The sequence below is a fragment of the Rhinichthys klamathensis genome, unplaced genomic scaffold, assembly GCF_029890125.1.
Source record: "Rhinichthys klamathensis goyatoka isolate OS25496 unplaced genomic scaffold, OSU_Roscu_1.1 h1tg000760l_1, whole genome shotgun sequence".
NCBI classification, from domain to species: Eukaryota; Metazoa; Chordata; class Actinopteri; order Cypriniformes; family Leuciscidae; genus Rhinichthys; species Rhinichthys klamathensis.
Window position 1 is genome coordinate 649,789 of NW_026607164.1, and position 22,078 is coordinate 671,866.

Below are 22,078 nucleotides of genomic sequence, written 5' to 3' on the forward strand. Positions count from 1 at the left end.
AACTGTTTGGGGATGGAGGGTCCATTCCCCTGGGGACACATTGCCCCGGGACAGCATTTCTGCTTCCTGGTTCAGTTTCCGTGGTTGTTTTCTGCCCATAAGAGGAGACTTCTGGCCAGTTCGTACAGTCGTCTCAACCTGAGCCCCCCCTGGCAGTTTATATAGGACACTACTGTTGTGTTGACCGTGTGGACCAGGACATGGTGACCTGACAAACGTGGTAGAAAGGTTTTAAAACCACCAGCAATTCTAGGCAGTTGATATGAAACCGTCCCTCCGTGCTGGTCCAAGCTCACCCCTGACTCCAAGAGACTGGGTTTCGACCAGGGCTCTGGTGCAGCCGTGGTTTACCCTGATATAGAGATGGCTTTAGCACCATGATTGGGGGGAAACCTGTGGTTTTAGCCAGTACTGCAGTATGTGTAGCATACTTTGCGGACGTACTTATGAAGCAGAGGCCATGAGGCCTAGCATCCTCAGAAAGGTTCTGTGGGGACTCTTGGTCCCCGCTCTAAACAAGCTTTCGAGTCGCTGAATAGCCAGAGAGCGTTTGTTCGATAGCCACGCCCTCATTGCAAAATTCATTACTGTTAAACGGAGGCATTTACAGACTGGTCTTAAGTTTAAAACAATGAGTTAAAGCTGTACACCACTATGTTTTCTGCAAAAAAAAAAAAATCACAATAACAATATTTTTTAAACAAGTTAAAATTTCGACAAAATTCCAACCTAGATATCACCAAGTATGAATGTTTTGGTACCAAAAATAATGAATTATAGAAATAACCGACCGTAAATGGAATTTGCCAAATGTTTGGGGGGTCAAACATAAAATTGGTGATTTTTTTACCTTAAGCTACCCACTAAGAATTGCTATCATGCATTTTTGTGGTCCAGGGACATCCCTCTGTTAAATAAAAAAGACTAGCATTGGTGCCCTCTTATGAGACAAACTTCTGAAATTTGGGGGTTTGCCTCACGGACTAATTCTGTCAAAAGCAACTTGAATTACACTGTGAAACAATCAGGCAAATAATAGGCCTCAATTTTGCATTCTTGTTTTTTCTTTAGAAAAGTTCTTAAAATGTGCATAGCTAGCAGTGCTAACACACTACAGCACTCACACTATCCAAAATAATTCCCTCAATGTTCTTTCTTGTTGGCGTGAGTATGTGTGTGCAACACTGTCCATGAGTGCCCATAGTCTTCTGGATGTGTAAATAACACATGTACTAGAATATTTACATGTTTGAAATATAATATATAAAACTGACATTTGGATATTTGACTTACAGTGACGAAATGTTTACTGTACACACAGTGTATTTTTAGTGCATGTATACTGAGTGTCAGGATCCCACAATTTACCCATTCTTCCTGCTAATGCTTCCGTCTTATTTCCTGTATCCACTTTTGTCTCCTTGCTTTTATGGTTCGGTAGCTTATAAAAATTTAGTTCTGTTTTTTTTGGGGGGGGGGGGGGGGGGGTTGGGGGGGGAGGAGGGGTTAGATTGTTTGTTGTACACAACGTCACATATCAGCTTTTAGACATTTTTTTTTTTTTTTTTTTTTTTGTTATAAATAAGAAAAGACAAGCATGCAGCTTCACGCAATACAAAGCCAATGGAGACAATTGGTTTTCCCCCAGGTGTGGGCGTGACCTAAATGCGATCTGTCTCTGTATTCCACGTTGACACTTGACAGACAGTCAGATTTTGTTGCTCAGTGTGTTATTGTTGAACACAGGATGGACTTCACAATCCGGGCCGCCACGCTCGAGGACTGTAAGGATATCTCGCGGATGATTCTGGTGAGTTGAAGACGCGTCGCGTGCGTCTATTTCTGACGATTTTAGAACTTAAAGGAGTAGTTCACTTTAAAATGAAAATTACCCCTTGATTTACTCACCCTCAAGCCATCCTATGTGCAAAAAAGTGCATCGCTCTGGCTGCCCTGACAACGTGTAGAAAGAATCGCGGACGCTCTGATGCTGTGACGTACATCGAATGCTTGGTCTTTTTTTTAAACTTTATTTAAAGGGGCCGCAAAGCAAACATGCTTGATCGGTATTTGTGCAGATTGACCACAAGTTGGGTATAAGTTAACATCATGAAATCTTTTAAATGTGAAAGTAAGAAATTGATCGACGGAATTAACTTAACAATTATAGTTACATGTTTGCTAATGAAATAAACCAATTAAAAGCCATTTGTGTGGTGTGGCTTTTGTGTTCCTGCCATAAGTTCTAGTCTAATTTCAACATTCAACATGTTTACTAGCCTTGGTCTTTAATTAACATTAATTTGTGTGCAGCCTATAACAATAACTTTCCTGGTTGAAGTGTAGCCTTAATGCAATTGGTCAAATCGGTGTTGTTTTGAGCAAATGAATTGCATTCCTGCTGAAAAACAAGCGTTCTAGCATGAAATTGTTGCCTATAAATAGTGTTGCGCGCATTCTTATCATATTTGATCAACCTCTCCTCCATTTTGCTTGGGAACTAATGAGGTCGGAACCAAAGTTTACAGGACTGCGTTCTCTAGAATCCTCTCAAGTGGAGGACTTCTACATTCCGATTGGTTGCCGCCGAACCGAGTCATAGCTCATTACCATAAAGTTGACCTGACTTCAACTCTCCTCGACGCCCACATCGCACAAGACGCGTCAGAAGTAGCGTAGTGCATCGTGGTGTAGTGTAAATATCAGCAGTAACGTCGCATTATTCGCATAAGTTGCGCTTTACTTAAGTGGAATCCATATGTTCGTTTGGCTGGAAGCTAGTTATTTTACTTTATAAAGTTTTAAATATTAATATTTTTCTTACACAAACTCATATCTTTGCTTCAGAAGGCCTTAACCCCCCGGAGCCGTATGGCGTTCGTTTATGATGAATGGATAAACTTTTTTGAGCTTCAAACTGATGGTTGCAATGCACCACCATTATAAAGATTGGAAGCATTTATTAATATAACTCTGATTGTATTCATCTGAAAGAAGAAAGTCATATACACCTAGGATGGCTTGAGGGTGAGTAAATCACGGGGTAATTTTCATTTTTAAAGTGAACTACTTTAAAGAATTGGGACACTAATCTGCCGCGCAGTCTTTCATTATCCTCCAAACTCCGTTGTTTAACGTGTAACGTGCGTATAATGGCATCATTGTTGATGGCTGTTTTACAGTAAGCCATATTCATTTGTCACACTGTAATCTGACACTTTCCTGTCCTCGACGAAGTGGGCGGCATTTGAAATGCTCGGGAACGTGCAGTAGCCTTCACCTGTCAGCCGCGACTTTTGTGTGTTTTGAATGGTGGATCTGAATGACGTCATATCAATGATGATGAAAATCAGATAATATCGTGTCCGCTACAATAAGCAGGCCAGTGTCACGTTATGGATTAAATGTATCTCATTATTAATACATAAATGAATAAAATAATTATGCACTTTGCTGATGTCAGAATAGTGAAAATTTGCCCAGCAAAATCAAGCCATAAACTGTTTGTTTTGTCGAATCCTTTTAACTAGGAACTGGCAGAGTATGAGAAACTTTCAGACCAGATCAAGATTACACAAAGAGGTAGGCATGATTGTCATATCTCTCCAATACAAATACAATGATTTGTTTGGAATAATTCATTCTGTGGATTGTTTGGAGCTGGTACCAATCATACAACTTTTACTATAGATCTGGAGCAGGATGGATTCTCCAAAAACCCTTTTTTCCATGGAATTATTGCTGAAGTGCCAGAGCATCTTAAGTCCAGAGATGGTGAGGAAAAAGAACGGCCTGATATGCCCGCCTCTAAAGCACGATGTCGATGAATAGAGAGCCTAAGTCCCTCCCCTCCGCTTCCGGCTCATGGGACCTTATTTTGGAAAAAATATGTATGGTAGTCAATGGCGAGAGACAACTTATCTTTTTACTCCGTCTGAACTGTGCCCTGAATTACACATATGATGTTTGTCCATTTAAAATATAATTATGAAAGTCAAGAAAGTCGCAGTTTGTCATAAAACAGAAGAGTGACATTTAGTTTTATGTGAAAATCGCTCAATGAACTACATCTCCCAGGAAGCGAAACAACGAGCGAGATCCGCTGCTCGTGTGTGTGCAGTCTGGTACAAAACACTCAGGCGTGACGGCGTAACGTTACGATTATAACGTAAGACTATAGAAACAATGACAGACGTTAGCTTCAGTAAAGTTAGCTTCAGTAAAGTTAGCTTCAGTAAAGTTAGCTTCATTCATTGAGAGAAAATGTGCGCCTTTTGGGTTTGTAGTCTTTTTAATTTCGTATTTTCGTCTTAAACCTCAACAGTTTCACATCAAACTGCGACTTTCTTGACTTTAAAATGTATCTTTTAAATTGACAAACATCATATGTGTAATTCAGGGCACAATTCAAACGAGATCAAAATATTTGTTGTCTCTTGCCATTGACTACCATGCAATATTTTTCCGAAATAAGGTCCCATGGTGGTCGACAGGAAGGGGATTGACTTAGGCTCTCTATAGTATACATCATCGCACCTTAGGCCCCGCCCACTATCGTTCAGTCGCTTAACAGCTTTGCTTACATTGGATGTGAGCATCGCATCACGTCAAAAGCAAACCATTATAATCACTGATGCTGTCTACACTAGATACAGTATTCAGATGCGCGTTCAGTTTCTGATGTACTCCACACACGACTTGAGTCTGTCGAGAAATGGTTGTGTGAAAGAACGCTTTGACACGTCCAGTTTAAACAGCTTGTTTGTGTCTCTGTAGAGACTTCAGAAGGATCCCAGCGTCGAAACAAATGTATAGTTTATTTTAATGGCGTCCTGGATCGCGTCAGAGGATTATGTTTGTTCGGAGCATTTAACTGCAGATTAACAAAAGTAGGGACAGTGTAATGGAGAGATCACAAGGAAACTTTTGTTGAAAGTTGAAGCAGCAACTGTATTGAATCTGACAGCAGCTGCATCAAACTAAGTAAATGATTTCATAATGCTTTATCTGTAAATGATGGTATTTTTCTTTTTACTTTATTAACATTATAAGTGAACTTCAAGGAACATATTAAAATAATAAAAAGAAATCCATGTCATGACCCCTTTAAGTTAAATTGCATTTACATTTGCAAGTTAGAATAGGAAACAAATTAGGTACCAAGTCAAATGTACTAATGTGAAAAAAAAGAGCAATAAAGGAACACATTACTGATATTGTAGTGATGTTTTGCAACTTGATATTGTTAGCTAGCTCACAGTGTTTCTGAGTTTTGTGTTTTTATTTTAGCCATCAAGCTGACAGAAATGATTCTCTTTACAGGTCATACCAAGGTTGGTTACTCACTGTACTTCTACTCGTACAGCTCATGGAAAGGTCGGACGGTGTTCATGGAGGATCTGTACGTGATACCAGAGTTCAGAGGTAAGGAAACGACACCGTGCTTTCGTTTATGTGAATGTAACAAACTGATTAATGAATGTCTGTGCGTATTTCCAGGGAAAAGCATTGGCAAGGCTCTGATGGCCAAAGTTTCCCAGGTATGGGGAGTTTATTTACACTAGATAAATACAGCATGTGTGTTGAATCTGTTGTGATTTAGAAAACTGTTTGTTAACTGTGCACAAGTTGACATGTTTGTGTTTATGATCACCCTCAGCTTGGTCTGGCTGCTGGTTGCACTCAGCTGAATTTCAATGTGCTGAACTGGAACAAGTCATCTCTTGACTTCTACCGAAAGCAGGGCTGCTGGGATGTGACCTCCGACCTCGGCTATCACTGCATGTGCTGTGAGGGCGATGCCCTTGAACACTTGGCACAGGGGGACCTTTAAATTTTGAACCACAATGAGTCACAGACCAGAGCCACAAGTAACAAGTTGTTTGATAATACATTTTGCCCATTTTAACTGACAGCTTACTCTCTTCCTGTGCTTAAGTAACCATGTTCATCTACTATATACATTTTCATTGATTGGTACACAAATTGATTGGAGTCAAAGCCACTTAGAAGATGAAGATGTGTCTATTTACATTGTACATGCACAGATGTGAGCCACACACTTTTCTCATCTAACATTTGATAACTGTCACCAGGCATTTGTCAGTCATAACAGAGAATAAGCTCACCAAAACTGGAGAAATGCACTACAATTGTAATTACCGGTAAGCTGAATTCTGTGTTATTGGTTAGTGGAACCATGATCGGATTTTGCTTTTTCTGAATAGTTTACATTACCTTGTTGTGGATGAATTTTGTGCATTTTACCTTTTAGATTATTTTTGTGCAGTTTTTTTGTTAATATTTTTGTAATATTGCCGAAAGGTCTTTGACAAGAAAATCTCGTGCTGTTACTGAATACAACAAAAAACATGAACAACATACAACTCATAAGTACCTCATTCTATACATTTAGTTAGTTGTAAATGGTAAAAATTTTTATGACCTGCTAGAAAGGAACTGTTATTTTGTAGCACATAAAAAAACTAAAGCTGCTGTATCCAATGTACTGTGGATTATGTTCTACATTTGTGCTGTTATTTTTATTTTAGTGCTGCATGGGTTTTAACTTGGTTAAAGGCCAGTTCACACCAAAAACGATAACTCTATTGATAAAGATATAGTTCTAAAAATCGTTCTAAACATAAAAGAATAGAGTTCACACCAGCTATAACGATAAGACAGAGGAACGATATCATTGGAATCACTTTCAGAACGATTTTTACCAGCTGATGAACTGACAGCCAATCAGAGTTCATCCTGCTTTCAGAGCTCGAGTAAATGACAAAACTGCAGACTGGACGCTAAAATATTTATCGTAGTTATCGTTCTTGGTACGAATGGGCCTTAAAGGGTTAGTTTACCCAAAAGTTAAAGTATTCATTTTTGGGTGAACTATCCCTTTAAAATGCCTTTAAAACAGTGAGTGTTGAAGAAAACTATGCACGACTAATCATAAAATAAGCTGCTAAGAGTTAATAAGAGAGGTAATGCCATCAAAGCTCTCTTTTAAACGAATGACTATATAATTTGTAGCTGACGAGGAGGATTCACATTTGGCCTGCAGATCATCATCACTACATTTCTAATCTGCTCAAACGCCATGATGTTCCAGTTTCCACACCTTAACCAACAGCGACATCAAGTGTTCACCCGGAGAAGTGATTAACGATATACCACATTTAGGACTTTTCCAGAGCACTTGTCCTGAGGAATTCAAGTAGTATTTCAATGTTAATAACAACTGAGATAACAATTGTGAAGTACAAATGTTCCTTTGTTTAATCCATTAAAATCTCGTAGCGAATTAAATAAGTAAAACACTGTGAATCAGACGCAGGCTGTGATTTGCTAATTTTCTGACTCATAATAATCAAACTCATTGCCAGGAAACTGTTGTTTATGTCTTATTATGAGAGGGAGAATGGAGAGCAGAACTACACACATCTTCACATTATTGATGTTTATTTTTTGGAAACGATGATTAGACTGCACTATACTTATCATTTTAGAGACCACAGATGAGATAAAAATGACAACAGATTTTAAGAAATAGCCTATTCAACATATTACATTTACGATTAAAAGATTACCCAGCTCGAGCATATAATTTACATGTAATTTAAGTTAATACATGCTAATATTTTAATAACCACTGCTAATGAAATAGCACACACATAAAGTTAATTTATCACATAGCTTATTGATCTTATGAGTTTATTCAGGTTTCATAAAGAATCCAAAAATAGAATCCGAATCCGAAATAGAGCCTGATATGTTGTTTAAACACAATAAGATCATAATGGCATATGCAAAAGATGATTTAATTTTTTTTTACTAATAAAGGTAGGGTAGGCAATTTTCGGAGCAGCTGTATAAAGCCGGCTAGTTTTGAAAGCATGAGATCCCACCCTCCCTTCAGAGCGTCTCCAAAGCCACGCCTCCTACAAAACACGAGTACAGCAGAGTCTGCAAAGCGTCACGGAATGAGAGAAGGCGTTAAACTACCTCATGACGATTGAATGTAAGCTCAGTTTTGTTTGTAAATCTTTCAGTTATTAATGCATTTCTGTTAATGTTAAACAAATATATGAATAAATAAATAAAAATGACTTCATGTCTCAAAGCACATAACATTACAATAATAATGAACATAACTTAAAGAGCTCTGACCTGTATCACCTGACTGCTGCAGTTTCATTTCGGCGTTGATAGTGTTGCCACTGAAACGCATAAATTCGAGTCACAAACTGCTCTGAGTATAACGTCACGGGTTTCCATCTCTTCCAAATTACAGTAGTTACTGTATGGTGTAAACGCAGCATAAGCTCGTTTTTTTGGTTCAGGAGGAACTATGGCTGTGTCCCAATTCAAAGGCAAACATTTCTGTATATTATAAAGAGTATAAACTAGATTATATAAACAATATATAATCACATCTTAGTAAGATATAAGTCAACATTTGAACCGCTTTAAAGTTTTATATTTATTTTTACATTTGTAGATATTTGAGTAAGCTGAAACCCAGTACTTGCGTTTTAAAGTGTAATTCGGCAATTTTTCTAAAAAAAGAAATTTCTCTTGGTTTCACAGGAAACGAAATCCGCATTTGGAGGAGCCTTCGGATTGGGGCCGCCTTCGTCGCGCCACAGTGACGCAATCATCCTTTGAAGGATGCAGCCTCTGAATTGGGGCTGAATTGGGGCTTATGGCTGCTGTTTCGGTGGCGCTGCTCGGTGACTGACGTCGGTCTAAGGCCGTGTGTCCACCAAAGCGTTTTTAGCCAGCTGAAGACGCCTAGCTGTGGGCGCTTGAGAGCGTTTTGGCAGGACAGCGTTTTTTCCATTGAGACGTTTCGTTGCTATGATACAGAATATCCGCAGCAGTTTACTTGTAACTGATTTCGCAGATCATTTTTTTCATACTAAAAATACATTTTTCATCCATTTTGTTCGGTTAGCTCTGCTGGATGATTTCGTTGTACAGAAGAATGTTGTGACAGTTGGTCGGTGTGGTATTAGCCCCGCCCCTCCTCCACTGTGATTGGACAGCTGGGTAAAAAGTGACAGTGATGATGAGTTTTATCCAAAGTTGAAAATTTTTCAACTCTCGGCGACCAGTAAAAAACGCCGGGCGCTTGGCGCTTCAGCGTGAAAAAAACACTCAGCGCCTCGTTGCGCTCATGGCATTTAAAAAACGCGGCGCTCCCATTTAAAACAATTGAAAACATACGCCAGGCGCGTGGAAAAACGGTTTGGTGGACACACGGCCTAACTCTGCATAGCAGAAACACGCTGATGACGTGCGATGTCTGCGCGAGCATGTGCGCGGAGGTATGGAAATACGCTGACAGGCAGGTAGGACATCGTATCATTGCGTTCAGACCGAATCCAATGATTGGACGAACATTTTATAGTCCTACACTGTAAAAAAGTATCGTGATTTTGACGGTAAAAGACTGTAAAAATGCAAAACTGTTAATTGGTTAACAGAAAGTTTCCGTACTATACGGTAAATAACTGTGATAGATCTCATGGTACATTTAATGTAATTTTACTGTAAAATACCATTAAATTGACAGTTTTTGAAAGTGAAAAAGAACAACTTATTGTATAATTTACAGTGAAAAACCATAAATTGACATTCCCACAATTCCCTGTGTGACACTTCACATTTTATGTATTTTTGTTGAAATAACTATGTTTTCTCATAGTTTTCTTTTTTTTCTTCTAATCGGGTTCTATGTTACAATTAATGTTGTTAAATTAATGTTTATTGCATTTTTTTAATTTCATGTGTGTTACCATGATGGTGTTTAATGTTTGTGTGAATGACACTGTGCAGCTTCTTAATATGAGTATTAACTTTCTTGTGAAAGACTGTGATGAGCTTTGATTGATCATGTGACTCTCATCACTGCAGCGATGATTGATGGTTGGCAGTGTATTACAAATGTACAAAACAGATATCAATACTTCAATAGGTTGGTAAATTAACATTATATCAGATAATGTAATACGGTTTATTACAGTATATTTTAAGTTAAGACTGTAAAACCAATAACGTTGCTACCATATTTTTAACGGTAAAGTTCTGGCAACCACAGCTGCCGTTTTTTTACCGTAAAAATTACCGTTTTATTTTTTACAGTGTACACTGTAAAAAGTTATCCGGCAAAAGACTGTAAAAATGCTATGGTGAAAAACTGTTAATTGGTTAACAGAAAGTGAATAACTGTGATAGATCTAACTGTACATTTTACAGTACAATACCGTTAAATTTTTGGTTTTTGGACGTGAAAAATAACAAATCATTTTATAATTTACAGTGAAAAAAACGTAAATTGACATCCCCAAAATTCCCTGCGTGACACTACACATTTTTTGTATTTTTGTTGAAATTGCTGTTTCTTCATAGTTTAGTTTTTTTCTAATCAGTTATTTACATTAGGGTTTAATGTTTAATTTAATGTTGTTAAATTAATGTTTATTGTATTTTAAAAATGTCATGTGTTACCATGATGGTTTTTAGTGTTTGTGTGAATGACACTGTGCACCTACTATATATTAGATTTGACTTTCTCAGCTTGTGGAAAAGCTGCTTTTGATGAGCTTTGATCCATCATGTGATGCTAATCATCATTGTGATTGTTGGTTGTCGGTGTATTACAATGGTACAAAACAGATACTAGTACTCCAATATGATGGTAAGATAACATTATATCAGATGATGAAATACGTTTTTTTTTTACTGTAAATTTGAGTGAAGTCTGTAAAACTTAAAATGTTGCAACGCTATTTCTTTATGGTAAATTTCGGGCATTTTTACAGTGTGCAAAAAATACATGTGTTAAAAAAATAAATGTGTTGCCTTCCAATACATTTAGACCACTTAAAAAAGTGATTGCTATCAGGATGTGGAGACTTTCAACCAGCATAACAACAAAAAAAAACGTCTCTTGAAAAAATCGCCTACCCTGCCTTTAAGTTTACCTTTTATTGAATTTCTTTTTAATTACAGGTCAGAATACTAGTACAGTATATCCCTATACAGATTGTGGTGACAATTAAATCAGCACTCTTTACTTAATTGGTCCATGGCCACACTCTGTAAAACCTTCGAGAACAACATCTCAACCAGCCCCCTAGAAAAAGACACGCGGAAAAACGCACTTGTTGATTTGAGGCAGGACAGAGCTAAATAGTATTTCACTACAGAATAAGAATACTTGGCAGCGCACGAGGGGGGGAAGGAAATCTGTTTTCCACTGCTGTGCAGGACTCACTTCCCTGCAGTGCATACTTGAGCACATGGACGCAGAAGTGCTTTGAAATGACACCTCTTATGGACTAGACCCTGATCTATCTATCAAAGAGAACACGAGGAAGTCATGCCAAAGAATCAGGTCTCAGGAAGATGCGAATCAAATCCAAATCCCACAGTATTGCTGTGCTGCTGTCAACCCTCTGCACAAGAATGAAAGGAATATTGCTATGCCATTTGGGCCAGCTGCAGTTTATGCAATAAACGCAGACAGTTCTCCGTGTGCCAGCGGCGACTGGTTTGCTGGGGTCAATCTTGCAACGTTTGCAACAAGGTTCGCGTTGACCGCGCGCAGCATCGAAGTTAAAGAAGCTCTCGCGCACGAGACCTACACCAGAGAGGCTCAGAGATGTTCTCGTGGAATATGGACAGAATGATTGACGTGGAAGCTTCAGAACGGTAAACGACCCGTGTGCGCAACAATGCAGCGAATTTTCCAGAGGAGACGGATCCGCACACTGCGCTTGGTTTGGGCGCTCATGGCCGCGCTCGCGCTGTCACTGGCCGTGTGCAGTGCCATATTCACAGTGTGGACATTGCGACAAACGCGGGACCTGTCGAGGTCTTTCCAAACTCTGCAGGAGCGCTTAGAGCAGGTAAACGCAATGGCTCGCGTGCTTTCTTTTTTGTCTTTAAAGTGCATGACAGATGCATGCATGCATTCTCAAGCACATTTGTCAAGCAGTTCACACTAATCATGCATGTGATTTTGCAATTACGCTATTGTGGTCCTGACCATGAAAGCTGTTCGCAAGCTCTTTTTTGGGGAGGTAGCCTATATCATGAGGAATGCAAGCATATAATTTCGAGGCACTTGATTATACAAACATACAGCTGCGGCACCGCTGGGGGTCTGCGGGACGCGTTTTTATTACCCTTCCAGACTTTGCGCGCGGGGTGCTGTGAGTTATGGCCTATTTAGTTTCTAAAGTCGCTGCCAAGTGTGATGGTTTTGTTGCCAATTTTTCTCCATGTTTAGGGCAATTTACTGGAAATCTTAGACTACTTGGCACGAGCGTGTTTCGAAGCGTGTCTCGTAAATGCATTTGTGTAATTATGGTTAAATGATTTGCGACTTGTAAGCTACCATTTAAATCCTTAGCATACCCTCAGATAAGGATGGGCAACTGTTTCATGAGTTCTTCTGCCGATGTGGACGAAACACTACTAAAGTGTTCTGAGAGGGTTCCTGCGCAATTATTCAGCACCGCTACTGAGCACGACCAGTGTTCGATTCCAGAACGAATGACTCTTATGAACCGGCTCTTTTTAAGGAATCAAATTAGGCATACAGCGTGACCACAGCGATAACCTACCGAATGACTCTTGAGGTCCGGTTCTTTTTAGTGAATCGAAAACACTTATGAATAGATCTTAGGCTAGCAGTTACTGAATTAACTTGTGGTTAATTAATCATCAAATGGTTTGAGTTTTGCTATACTTTAGGCTCACTTAAATAAATTGCTTGTTCATGTGACAAACATGTAAAAAACAACGACGAAATAATGAATGAAATGCAACATTTGAGTGTTTGGCGAGCGGCGAGTTTTTTTCCCCCAAACGGGTTCGAGAGCGATTTGTTCACTTAAAAGATTTGTTCAAAACACAGCTTTCACGAACGAAACATCACAAATTCAACGACGGTCTGAATTCAAAGACGTAAAATTTGTAGCCTATGCTTATTTTTCTAAATTTGTCGACTAAATTCATTCTTCCTAAAGTAGAGTTCACAATGACGTTAGCTAACTGTTAGCAAGGTTTTCAATCAATGTTGCTGCCAGAACATATGTTGGCTAAACTTTCTTCTTGCGTGTTAAAAATGCAAGGAATATGTTTTCTGTGAGTTTTCGGAAATTATTTTGTTTGAGAAAAACATGAAAACAGTTACACTCTAAAAAACTCTAAACACTCTTAAAAATGCTGGGTTAGAAAAAAACCAATTTGGCAACCCACTCTGTTTGGCAATCCAGCGCTGGGTCAAAATTGGACGACCCCAGCTGGTTGGGTTGATTGAATGACCCAACATACTGTGTTGTTTTATTGAACTCAACTATTGATTAAAATTACTATGGCTTAAAATGAACCCTAAATACGTTGAAAATTAAAATCTCACAGAATTTCTAGAGAAACAACACAGGCAACATAATCAAAAGGTGAACATTAATATGCAAGAACACCCCAGAATGCGCAAAAATATAGGCAAGTTAAAACAACCTGTACATGTGTCAAAAAGTGCAGAAAAGCATAACAACAACAATTCTGCAGTTAAATGAAATTGCTTTTTAAAAGTTAAATATTTAATAACTTGCATTTGAAAACCAATTTTTCCAAATATATTCCTGTCGTAAGCGGAGCGGTGTATTGCCAAAATCTGAGACGGTGAGCCGAAAGATATTGTGACAGGCTCCTTATAATCTGCACATAAACAAACATTACTGAGTTCTGAGAATATATTTTAACATTCAAATGAATTAGATTCAATATTATGACGAATAAAAATCAGTTTATTTATTTAAGGAAAAAGGTGTTTCCATCATGTGAGACGACCGATGCTGACTGACTGATTGACATCTCATCCATGTATGTTACGTTGCATTAATTAAAATGATTTGCAGCACAGTAGACTTTATAGAAATAAAATGTTTTCAAAACCATTTAACCGATGAAATGCACCACCAATTCTGCGGCGTTAAGAACTGCTCTCTCCTGACAAGGATGAAAAAAGCCAGCGTTCTGTGTAACTCAACAGCTGGGTTGTTGTAGCAAAGCCCCGCTGGGTTGTTGCTTCAGAGGATGGGTGGGGGAGGGGAGGGGTGTATTGTTTCAACAGTCAGTGAGATTGACCCAGACACTAACTATGGATGTTAAAAAATAAAACAGGTAATTGCGACTTTTTATCTCACAATTCTGACTTTTTTCTCACAATTGTGAGTTTACATCTCTTTGTAAACACGTTATAACATGCAATTTATATCTCGCAATTCTGACATCTTTTCTCAGAATTGCGTGATATAAAGTCGCAATTGAGTGTTATAAAGTCAGAATTCCATTATATAATGTTGAAATAAACTCAGAATTGCATGTTTATATCTCGCAATTCTGATTTTATATAAACTCGGAATTCTGAGGAAAAAATTCAGTCTTTTTTCCCTTAGAATTAGACTTTATAACTCACAATTGCGTGTTTATATCTCACAATTCTGAGAAAAGATGTCAGAATTGCGATATATAAACTGCGTGTTATAAAGTCAGAATAAAAAACTTGCAATTACGAGGAAAAAAGTCAGAAGTCATTCTTATTCTCGCAATTCTGACTTTATAACACGCAATTGCGACTTTATACTTTATATCGCAATTCTGAGAAATAAAGTCAGAATTGTGAGATGCAAACTCTCAATTGTGAGATAAAAAGTCGCAATTATCTTTTAAAATGTTTTATTCTGTGGCGGAAACAAGCTTATATAACTAACCCAACGGCTCGGTAACACAAAAACTACCCAACCATGAAAAGAATAGGCTCAACCCAGCGTTTGAGTAGAAAAAAAGAACCCAACGTTTTTTAGAAAGCACGGTTTGGCTTCGGCTGCATTCATCTGTTTTGTAATCAATATCTGGCAACAGTACATCGTTTTTCCTCGTGGGTGAGCTATTCGCTAGAGCTATTGTGCATATTAATTTAATTACTGCATTCCCCCCAGATATTTCACCCCTAAAAAGGACAAAAAGCATCGGCATATTTACGGCTCTGCATATGATTCTAACTTTGTCCCCTGTAGCACAGTGCAGTTAGTGTGCACTCCCGAACTCTCTATGGTTAGTAGATTGAAAGTCCAGATGGACAGGTACTCACTTCTAGGCACAACCGCAGTTCCTGTTGCCAGACATTTGTTAAACTGCTGACGAAGCTTTCACGTGCTAGTCACATTGTTTGTCAGCTTTTTCTTTTCCACTTAATTTAACATTTCCTTTTAACAGAGAAGCATTCCCGGAATGTATTGCATTAAAAAAAGTGTACAAGGTGTCACCGGTTTTCATTTAGGGGAAGTGGTTGACCTATTAAAAACTGGAGTTTCAGTGTTTGCCAGGCTTCTGGTGACTGTTTGTTTGTGTCTCGCTCAGGAACGCCTTCAGCTTGGGTTTGATTATTTCAAAAGCTATGACTACTGCACGGGTTACCTGCAAAACGCCAGTTAATAGAAGCCAGCGGTGTTTTTCTCCCCAGTGGCCTGCTCGAACTTGACACACATATTACGTTCCAGTCACGCTGGTGTCGTCTGTCTGCAAAAGCTGTTGAGAGCATTGAAAAATGTGACTCTGTCTTCTTCTCCCTCTCGTTATTTTCTCTCTCTTGCAGGTGAATATGCAGCGCAAGGCCATCTTCCAACTCATCCTGGAAAAACGCGAACTGCTGGAGAGTCGGAGGTTCCGCAGAGATGGTACTGAAGGACATCATACGTCATAATGTCATAATGTTATTGAAATCCATTCAAAGCACTTGACTAGTAAAGACTGAAAACATGATCAGTAGTTATGAATGCATTATAGCAATCACAGATTACACTTTGAAGGAAATTGAAAAAAAAAGTACAAACACGTAGACAAATGGCAGCTCTTCTCAGAAAACCTTGGATCACCTGCAGTGTTTCCAGCTGCAGAAGGATGATCTTTGCACAGAGTATTTACAGAGACCAAACCGTTTTGGACACCAAGCCACCTTGGGTAAACCATTGGGCATATGTTTCCAAAAGCTGCAACAGGAAACAGTAGGCAGAAGGCTGAATGACACAGAAATTACAGGTTTGAGCTGGATGGACACGCACCCGGCAAAACCCAACTGGCACAAGGACCGCAAGGGCATATTGGTTTTTTTTTTAGCAACCTTCTAAAACAAGTGACCCCTGCACTGAAGCCAGAAATAGCTTTAATTAGCAATAGACTTGCTTTCGTTCTGTCGCAATTATGCGATAAGACATCTCAAGGCCATTCTCCCGAGTACATAACAGTGCCAACAGGGTAAAAACAACAGAAAGTGAGGAGCTCGGGCCAAAAAGATCAACACAATAGACATTAGCGTCGAACAGATGGAGCTTCAGAAGTCGAACGAACAGCCGCAAGTCTTCAGCTGACACCTGACAGATTTCCGAGCCAAAATGCTTATCCACAATCATTCCTCAAAATATGTTGTTTTCCTAGCCCAGAATAGTGCCCCTTAGGGACAGTCACGGCTTCAAGTTGAAGCGGTCAGCCAGAAATAACAGTCGCTTTAACCGTTTCGGCGCGGCTCCTTTTGAAGTCTTGAGACGTCGGTGATCAGTCAATGCATATTTTGACGGACTACCGGGAGTTCAGGCAGCTCCCCTGAGGAGAGATTTCCAGAGTCTCTGGAGAGGGACAAGGGAAAAAAAACGCATTTCTCAAGGTGGTTTGTTTGAATAACTGCATTTAGTTGAACGGTAGCCATAGCTGTTAATCTATCTCATTTCAGAGGAAGATTATTTTCTGCATGAGAAAGGTTAAGAAAGAGCCAACTATTCATTTTTCTTGCAGTGTATAACTTTTTAGTTTTGCCTCTTTGTTGACTGGAACCAGCTGGTGGGGTGAAAGCAGAAAAACCCTGTGCATGGTGCCTGTTACTGAAAACAAAGGCTAGGAGAAGTGTAGAACAGAGCTGAAAGGAAATATTTCACCATCTGCTTTGACAATCAGGACTTCAGCTGGTGTATAAATTACTCTCGATTAATCCATGATGTTTGCATCTGCACAGCTGTTTAATGCTGGAAGTTGCAGGAGCTCCACATGGATGACTCTTATTTGCATCCCAGAGAGTTTTGTCTCTTTTTCCAAAACGTGCCTTTCTTTTGTCTTTATCTTGCAAGCGGGAGGGAGGAAAGGAAACGGACGGAAAGCGGCCTCTCATTTTGAGAGTAAGTGGAAAATCATTTCATGTATCAATGAAACGCCTAAATGCTGTTTTTTCACCCCACAACCTAATACACATCTCATTTTTCAACAGTAACCAACAATTCCTTCGAAAAAGGTGAGTTATATATATGCGCCTAACATTACAGGTGAAACTCGAAAAATTAGAATATCGTGCAAAAGTTCATTTATTTAAGTAATTCAACTTTAAAAGGTGAAACTAATATATTATATAGACTCATTACATGCAAAGTGAGATATTTCAAGCCTTTATTTGTTATAATTTTGATGATTATGGCTTAGTTTATGAAAACCCCAAAGTCAAAATTAGCATATTGTGAAAAGGTTTTCATATCTGTGAGCCATAATCATCAAAATTATAACAAATAAAGGCTTGAAATATCTCACTTTGCATGTACTGAGTCTATATAATATATTAGTTTCACCTTTTAAGTTGAATTACTGAAATAAATGAACTTTTGCACGATTTTTCGAGTTTCACCTGTATGTGTCCTGTGGAATATTCTCTAATACTGTGTGTGTCGTAGTGGGGAATGAGGGAGTCATTAAAGGATGGACTGAAGAGCAGCTGAATATGAGCAGAGCAGTGCATTATAATCCAGAAACCGGCACCTTTAAAGTGGAGCGCAGCGGCGTCTACTTCCTGTACTGTCAGGTGAGTCACATGGGACCAGTTTCTGCTAATATCACCTGCAATGGTAGCACATGTTAAGAGACATAGTGTGTGTATATACAGTGTTGGGTGGGTAATGAATTACTAGCTACTAATTTCATCTTCAAAAGTGTAATTAGATTACTGTACTGATTACTCTCTCTATAAAAAGTATTGCATTACTAATTACCAATTACCATCTAAATCTCATATTAACCTCGACTAGTTGAACAATTCAAGGATAGACATGAAACTGATCTTTTAATTCTTTCAAATAAATCATAGAAAATTGCTTAAATTATTCTCGAACTAACCAAAGTATTTAAATGGAGGTTGCATTAGAAAAAAAAATCATTAGAAATTACATTTTGATGTTAAATCCACTATTGTTGGATATAGAATTGTTCTATAATCTCTACAATGTTTAATGCAATTACATCAGAAGTAACTGTAATTAAATTACAGAAAAGTTTACCGGAAATCGCTTGCTTTACTTCTTCAAGGGAAAAGTAATTAAATTACAGTAATTGATTACTTATTAATGCATTACATCCAACAGTGTGTTTATTTTATATATTACTGAATTTAAACTGACTTTGAAAAATGAGGTAAAAAAATAAACAAACAGGATATTCTAATATGATTTTGAATACAAGGAAGTTTAATTAAAATTAATTGAAATTCCAAGAATTTCATAAAACAATTTTTGTGCTAGAAAATAAAATCTGTTTTAAAAAGCCTTTTTAATGTTTAAATGTCTTATGGACAGAGTTCGATAGATAGACAGACAGATAGACAGACAGACAGACAGACAGACAGACAGACAGACAGACAGATAGATAGATAGATAGATAGACAGATAGATAGACAGACAGATAGACAGACAGACAGACAGACAGACAGACAGATAGATAGATAGACAGATAGATAGACAGACAGATAGACAGATAGATAGACAGACAGATAGATAGATAGACAGATAGACAGACAGACAGATAGTTAGACAGACAGACAGATAGATAGTTAGACAGACAGATAGGTAGACAGACATACAGACAGATAGTTAGACAGACAGCCAGACAGTTAGACAGACAGATAGGTAGACAGACAGACAGACAGATAGTTAGACAGACAGATAGACAGACAGACAGACAGACAGACAGACAGATAGATAGATAGACAGACAGTTAGATAGATAGACAGACAGACAGACAGATAGATAGATAGATAGATAGATAGATAGATAGATAGATAGATAGATAGACAGATAGACAGACAGACAGTTAGATAGATAGACAGACAGATAGACAGACAGACAGACAGATAAATAGATAGATAGACAGACAGACAGTTAGATAGATAGACAGACAGTTAGATAGACAGACAGACAGATAGATAAACAGATAGACACAGACAGACAGACAGATAGATAAATAGACAGACAGACAGATAGACAGACAGTTAGATAGATAGACAGACAGACAGACAGATAGATAAATAGATAGATAGACAGACAGACAGTTAGATAGATAGACAGACAGTTAGATAGACAGACAGACAGACAGATAGATAAATAGATAGACACAGACAGACAGATAGATAGATAAATAGATAGATAGACACAGAGAGACAGATAGATAGACAGACAGACAGTTAGATAGACAGACAGACAGACAGATAGACAGATAGATAGACAGACAGACAGTTAGATAGACAGACAGACAGACAGACAGATAGACAGACAGACAGATAGATAGACAGACAGACAGTTAGATAGACAGACAGACAGACACAAATGCATGTCTGCAAAAAGAAAACTTAATTTCCCAGAATGTGGAATGAATTTCCAATTCAACTTTGTGTGGTTCTTGTCAAATCAAATGGCTCCTGGTTTAATCATAACTTTATTTCTTTTGCTCCCTGTTAACTCCCTCATAACATTCCTTCTTCACTTGTTCTCTTTCTCCCGCCGTTTGGCACCATCTGCATTTCCACCCCCAGGTTCACTTCAACGAGAACCAGAGTCAGTACGTGAAGCTCGAGGTGTCGGTCCCGAAAGGCCCTACGCTCCAGTGCATCGAGGGGTACGGGACCACACCAGCCTCGGGCTCCCACAGGTTTCACTTCCTCAAGCCGTGCCAGGTCTCCGGCCTCCTACGCCTCAACAAGGGCGCCGAGCTGAAGGCCATCACCGGAGGCTCCTTCAGTCTGCAGACGTCGGGCAAACACTACTTCGGCCTCTTCAAAGTCAACTAGAGGCTCAGACAGTTTTCCAGACACCTCAACTGTATGGAGTTTTATAGTTTTCCACAGATGCCCAAAAGTACCTAACCTAAACCTGTCTCTTTGAACCTGGCGTTGCCTTAACAGAGGAAATTTTGACTCAGCGAGGAACGTTTCTATAACCAGCTGTCCACGGTCACAGATGACCCCTTTATGAACGCAAGTGCCCTTCCATTAAGATGTCATCGGGATGTTAATGACTGCACAACTTGCCTTGTTGGACCAATTTATGGAGAATCACTTGGTACTCTGTTGGTTTGGCTGCAAATGCCTTATTAAACGCAAACCAGCACAATTTCTACTATATAAATATAGCATTTAATTACAGCATACCAGAGACATTGCTCCAGCAGCGTGGTTGGCTTATATACTGGCATAACCAGTTTGAACAGAAGGACTATGAATTTTCAGCAGTGTCGCAGGCCACTACAAGCATGAGAGGTTTCACCACTGGTTACTTGGCTGGACCAAAACAGAGTCGCCCTAGTTCCTGAACTGCCTTACCACTGGATGGGTTCAGCGCAGAAGACAAAATAAAAATTAAGGTTTTGGTTGGTCATTAAGAAAAACTCTAAGGGAGTGACTAAATATGCATTGAATAATCATAGATTTTTTATCAGTTTGAAACAACAAGCCAACACTCCCTTTTCTCTCCAAATACACAGTCACTGTGACATATGAAATATATATTAATATTTATCAAGAAAAAGGCAGTGTCTTCTTTTATGTACCGTACTGTGTTTCTGAAAGTGGACTGTGTGTACAGGTTGATGGCATGGACGGCTTAGGACAGTATGCCTTTGGTTTTTATATAATGTGCAATTTCATGTTATTTTTTAAAAAGGTAAAATTGCAGATTTTTACACCATCGTAATGTCATTTAATCTCACTAATTTTAGAAATGTATAAAACCACTGCTGACTCGAATCTGTCAATGTCTACCTGACCTACCGCTCCTGAAGCCTTTTGTAAATCTTGTCAATGCTGTTAATTAAATCTGAAATTGAAGTTACAACCGCCGTCCGAAATGCACTTTGCCCCAAATGGGTTTCCTAATAATGCAATCGGCTTCCTCTTTCCTATTTCCTGAACCCTCATGCGGACCCCTGCAAACCTTCTCATTTCCACTTGCTTCTGGACTCTCACTTCCTGTATCGGAATCTGCAGCAAATAGTTGAAAACCTTTTGAGGAAAAACATGTGCTTATTCCCCGCTGATCTCTAGCCCCATTCCTTCCCCCTTGTCTACTCGGTTTTTAAAAAACAAAATCTGTTTGGGTTCACTCCTCGCACACAATTCACATTTGGCTAGCGGGACGGTTTCTGCTTTTAAAACATCCAAGATAAACCTGACCCAAGTACAGTCAGATTTTGTGAGAGTAAACGCGTGAATTTGAGGTGACGGAGGCCATTTTGATTTCAAAATATGCACACAAGGTGTTTCTTTGGTTTCATGGCCATGTTTTTTTAAGAGCATCTGAGAAAAACAAAAACAAACTTATTTTACCTGTAAATCAGGTTGAAGATACGAGGTTCTGGGAACTGAGAAGGCCTCAGGAATGTAATCTCTGGCCAATCTCAAGGCCAAAAGACCTGTAAAACTGTTAAAGAAGTTACATTACAACCCTGAAAGATGTAAGATGGGAGGAGAGTGTTTAAATGAATCATTCAAGGTGATTTACTAAGGTTTGCCTAGTCAATTAACTGGTATTTGCGCCATTATTTAATGCCAAAAAAAGCATGTCAGACACTAAATTGCGCTAGATTGTGTTGGTCATTATGGAAATGATTTGCTGTGTCTGTGTTCTTTAATGTGCACGTCGTCTGTAGATCCGCGCAGAACTTTACACTCCCTTCGGCCCTTTTGAGGAATTGAGCTCTC

At 38.8% G+C, this 22,078-nt stretch overlaps 2 protein-coding genes across 2 annotated transcripts; both read left to right on the top strand.

The window, feature by feature from the left end:
* Positions 1-1,703: 1,703 nt before the first annotated feature.
* Positions 1,704-6,177, top strand: LOC130077579 (thialysine N-epsilon-acetyltransferase-like). Its single transcript, XM_056242866.1, has 6 exons — positions 1,704-1,810; positions 3,531-3,582; positions 3,691-3,774; positions 5,323-5,424; positions 5,500-5,540; positions 5,660-6,177. Exons 1-6 carry the CDS (start codon positions 1,748-1,750, stop codon positions 5,831-5,833), a joined length of 516 nt encoding a protein of 171 aa, XP_056098841.1. The 5' UTR covers positions 1,704-1,747; the 3' UTR covers positions 5,834-6,177.
* A 5,005-nt stretch (positions 6,178-11,182) lies between these two features.
* On the top strand, positions 11,183-21,212 carry tnfsf12 (TNF superfamily member 12). Its single transcript, XM_056242860.1, has 6 exons — positions 11,183-11,918; positions 15,677-15,758; positions 17,199-17,246; positions 17,336-17,359; positions 17,790-17,917; positions 19,916-21,212. The coding sequence occupies exons 1-6, from the start codon at positions 11,745-11,747 to the stop codon at positions 20,168-20,170; spliced, it is 711 nt and encodes a 236-aa protein (XP_056098835.1). The 5' UTR covers positions 11,183-11,744; the 3' UTR covers positions 20,171-21,212.
* The last annotated feature ends 866 nt before the right edge of the window (positions 21,213-22,078 follow it).

Bases quoted from the DNA above. Each gene is read 5' to 3' on its own strand.
- LOC130077579 (XM_056242866.1), top strand. From the start codon at position 1,748: ATGGACTTCACAATCCGGGCCGCCACGCTCGAGGACTGTAAGGATATC. The intron at 1,811-3,530 runs GTGAGTTGAAGA...CCTTTTAACTAG, and splicing joins ATATCTCGCGGATGATTCTG to GAACTGGCAGAGTATGAGAA. The intron at 5,425-5,499 runs GTAAGGAAACGA...GCGTATTTCCAG, and splicing joins CGTGATACCAGAGTTCAGAG to GGAAAAGCATTGGCAAGGCT.
- tnfsf12 (XM_056242860.1), top strand. From the start codon at position 11,745: ATGCAGCGAATTTTCCAGAGGAGACGGATCCGCACACTGCGCTTGGTT. The intron at 11,919-15,676 runs GTAAACGCAATG...TCTCTCTTGCAG, and splicing joins TGCAGGAGCGCTTAGAGCAG to GTGAATATGCAGCGCAAGGC. The intron at 17,247-17,335 runs GTAAGTGGAAAA...ATTTTTCAACAG, and splicing joins AGCGGCCTCTCATTTTGAGA to TAACCAACAATTCCTTCGAA.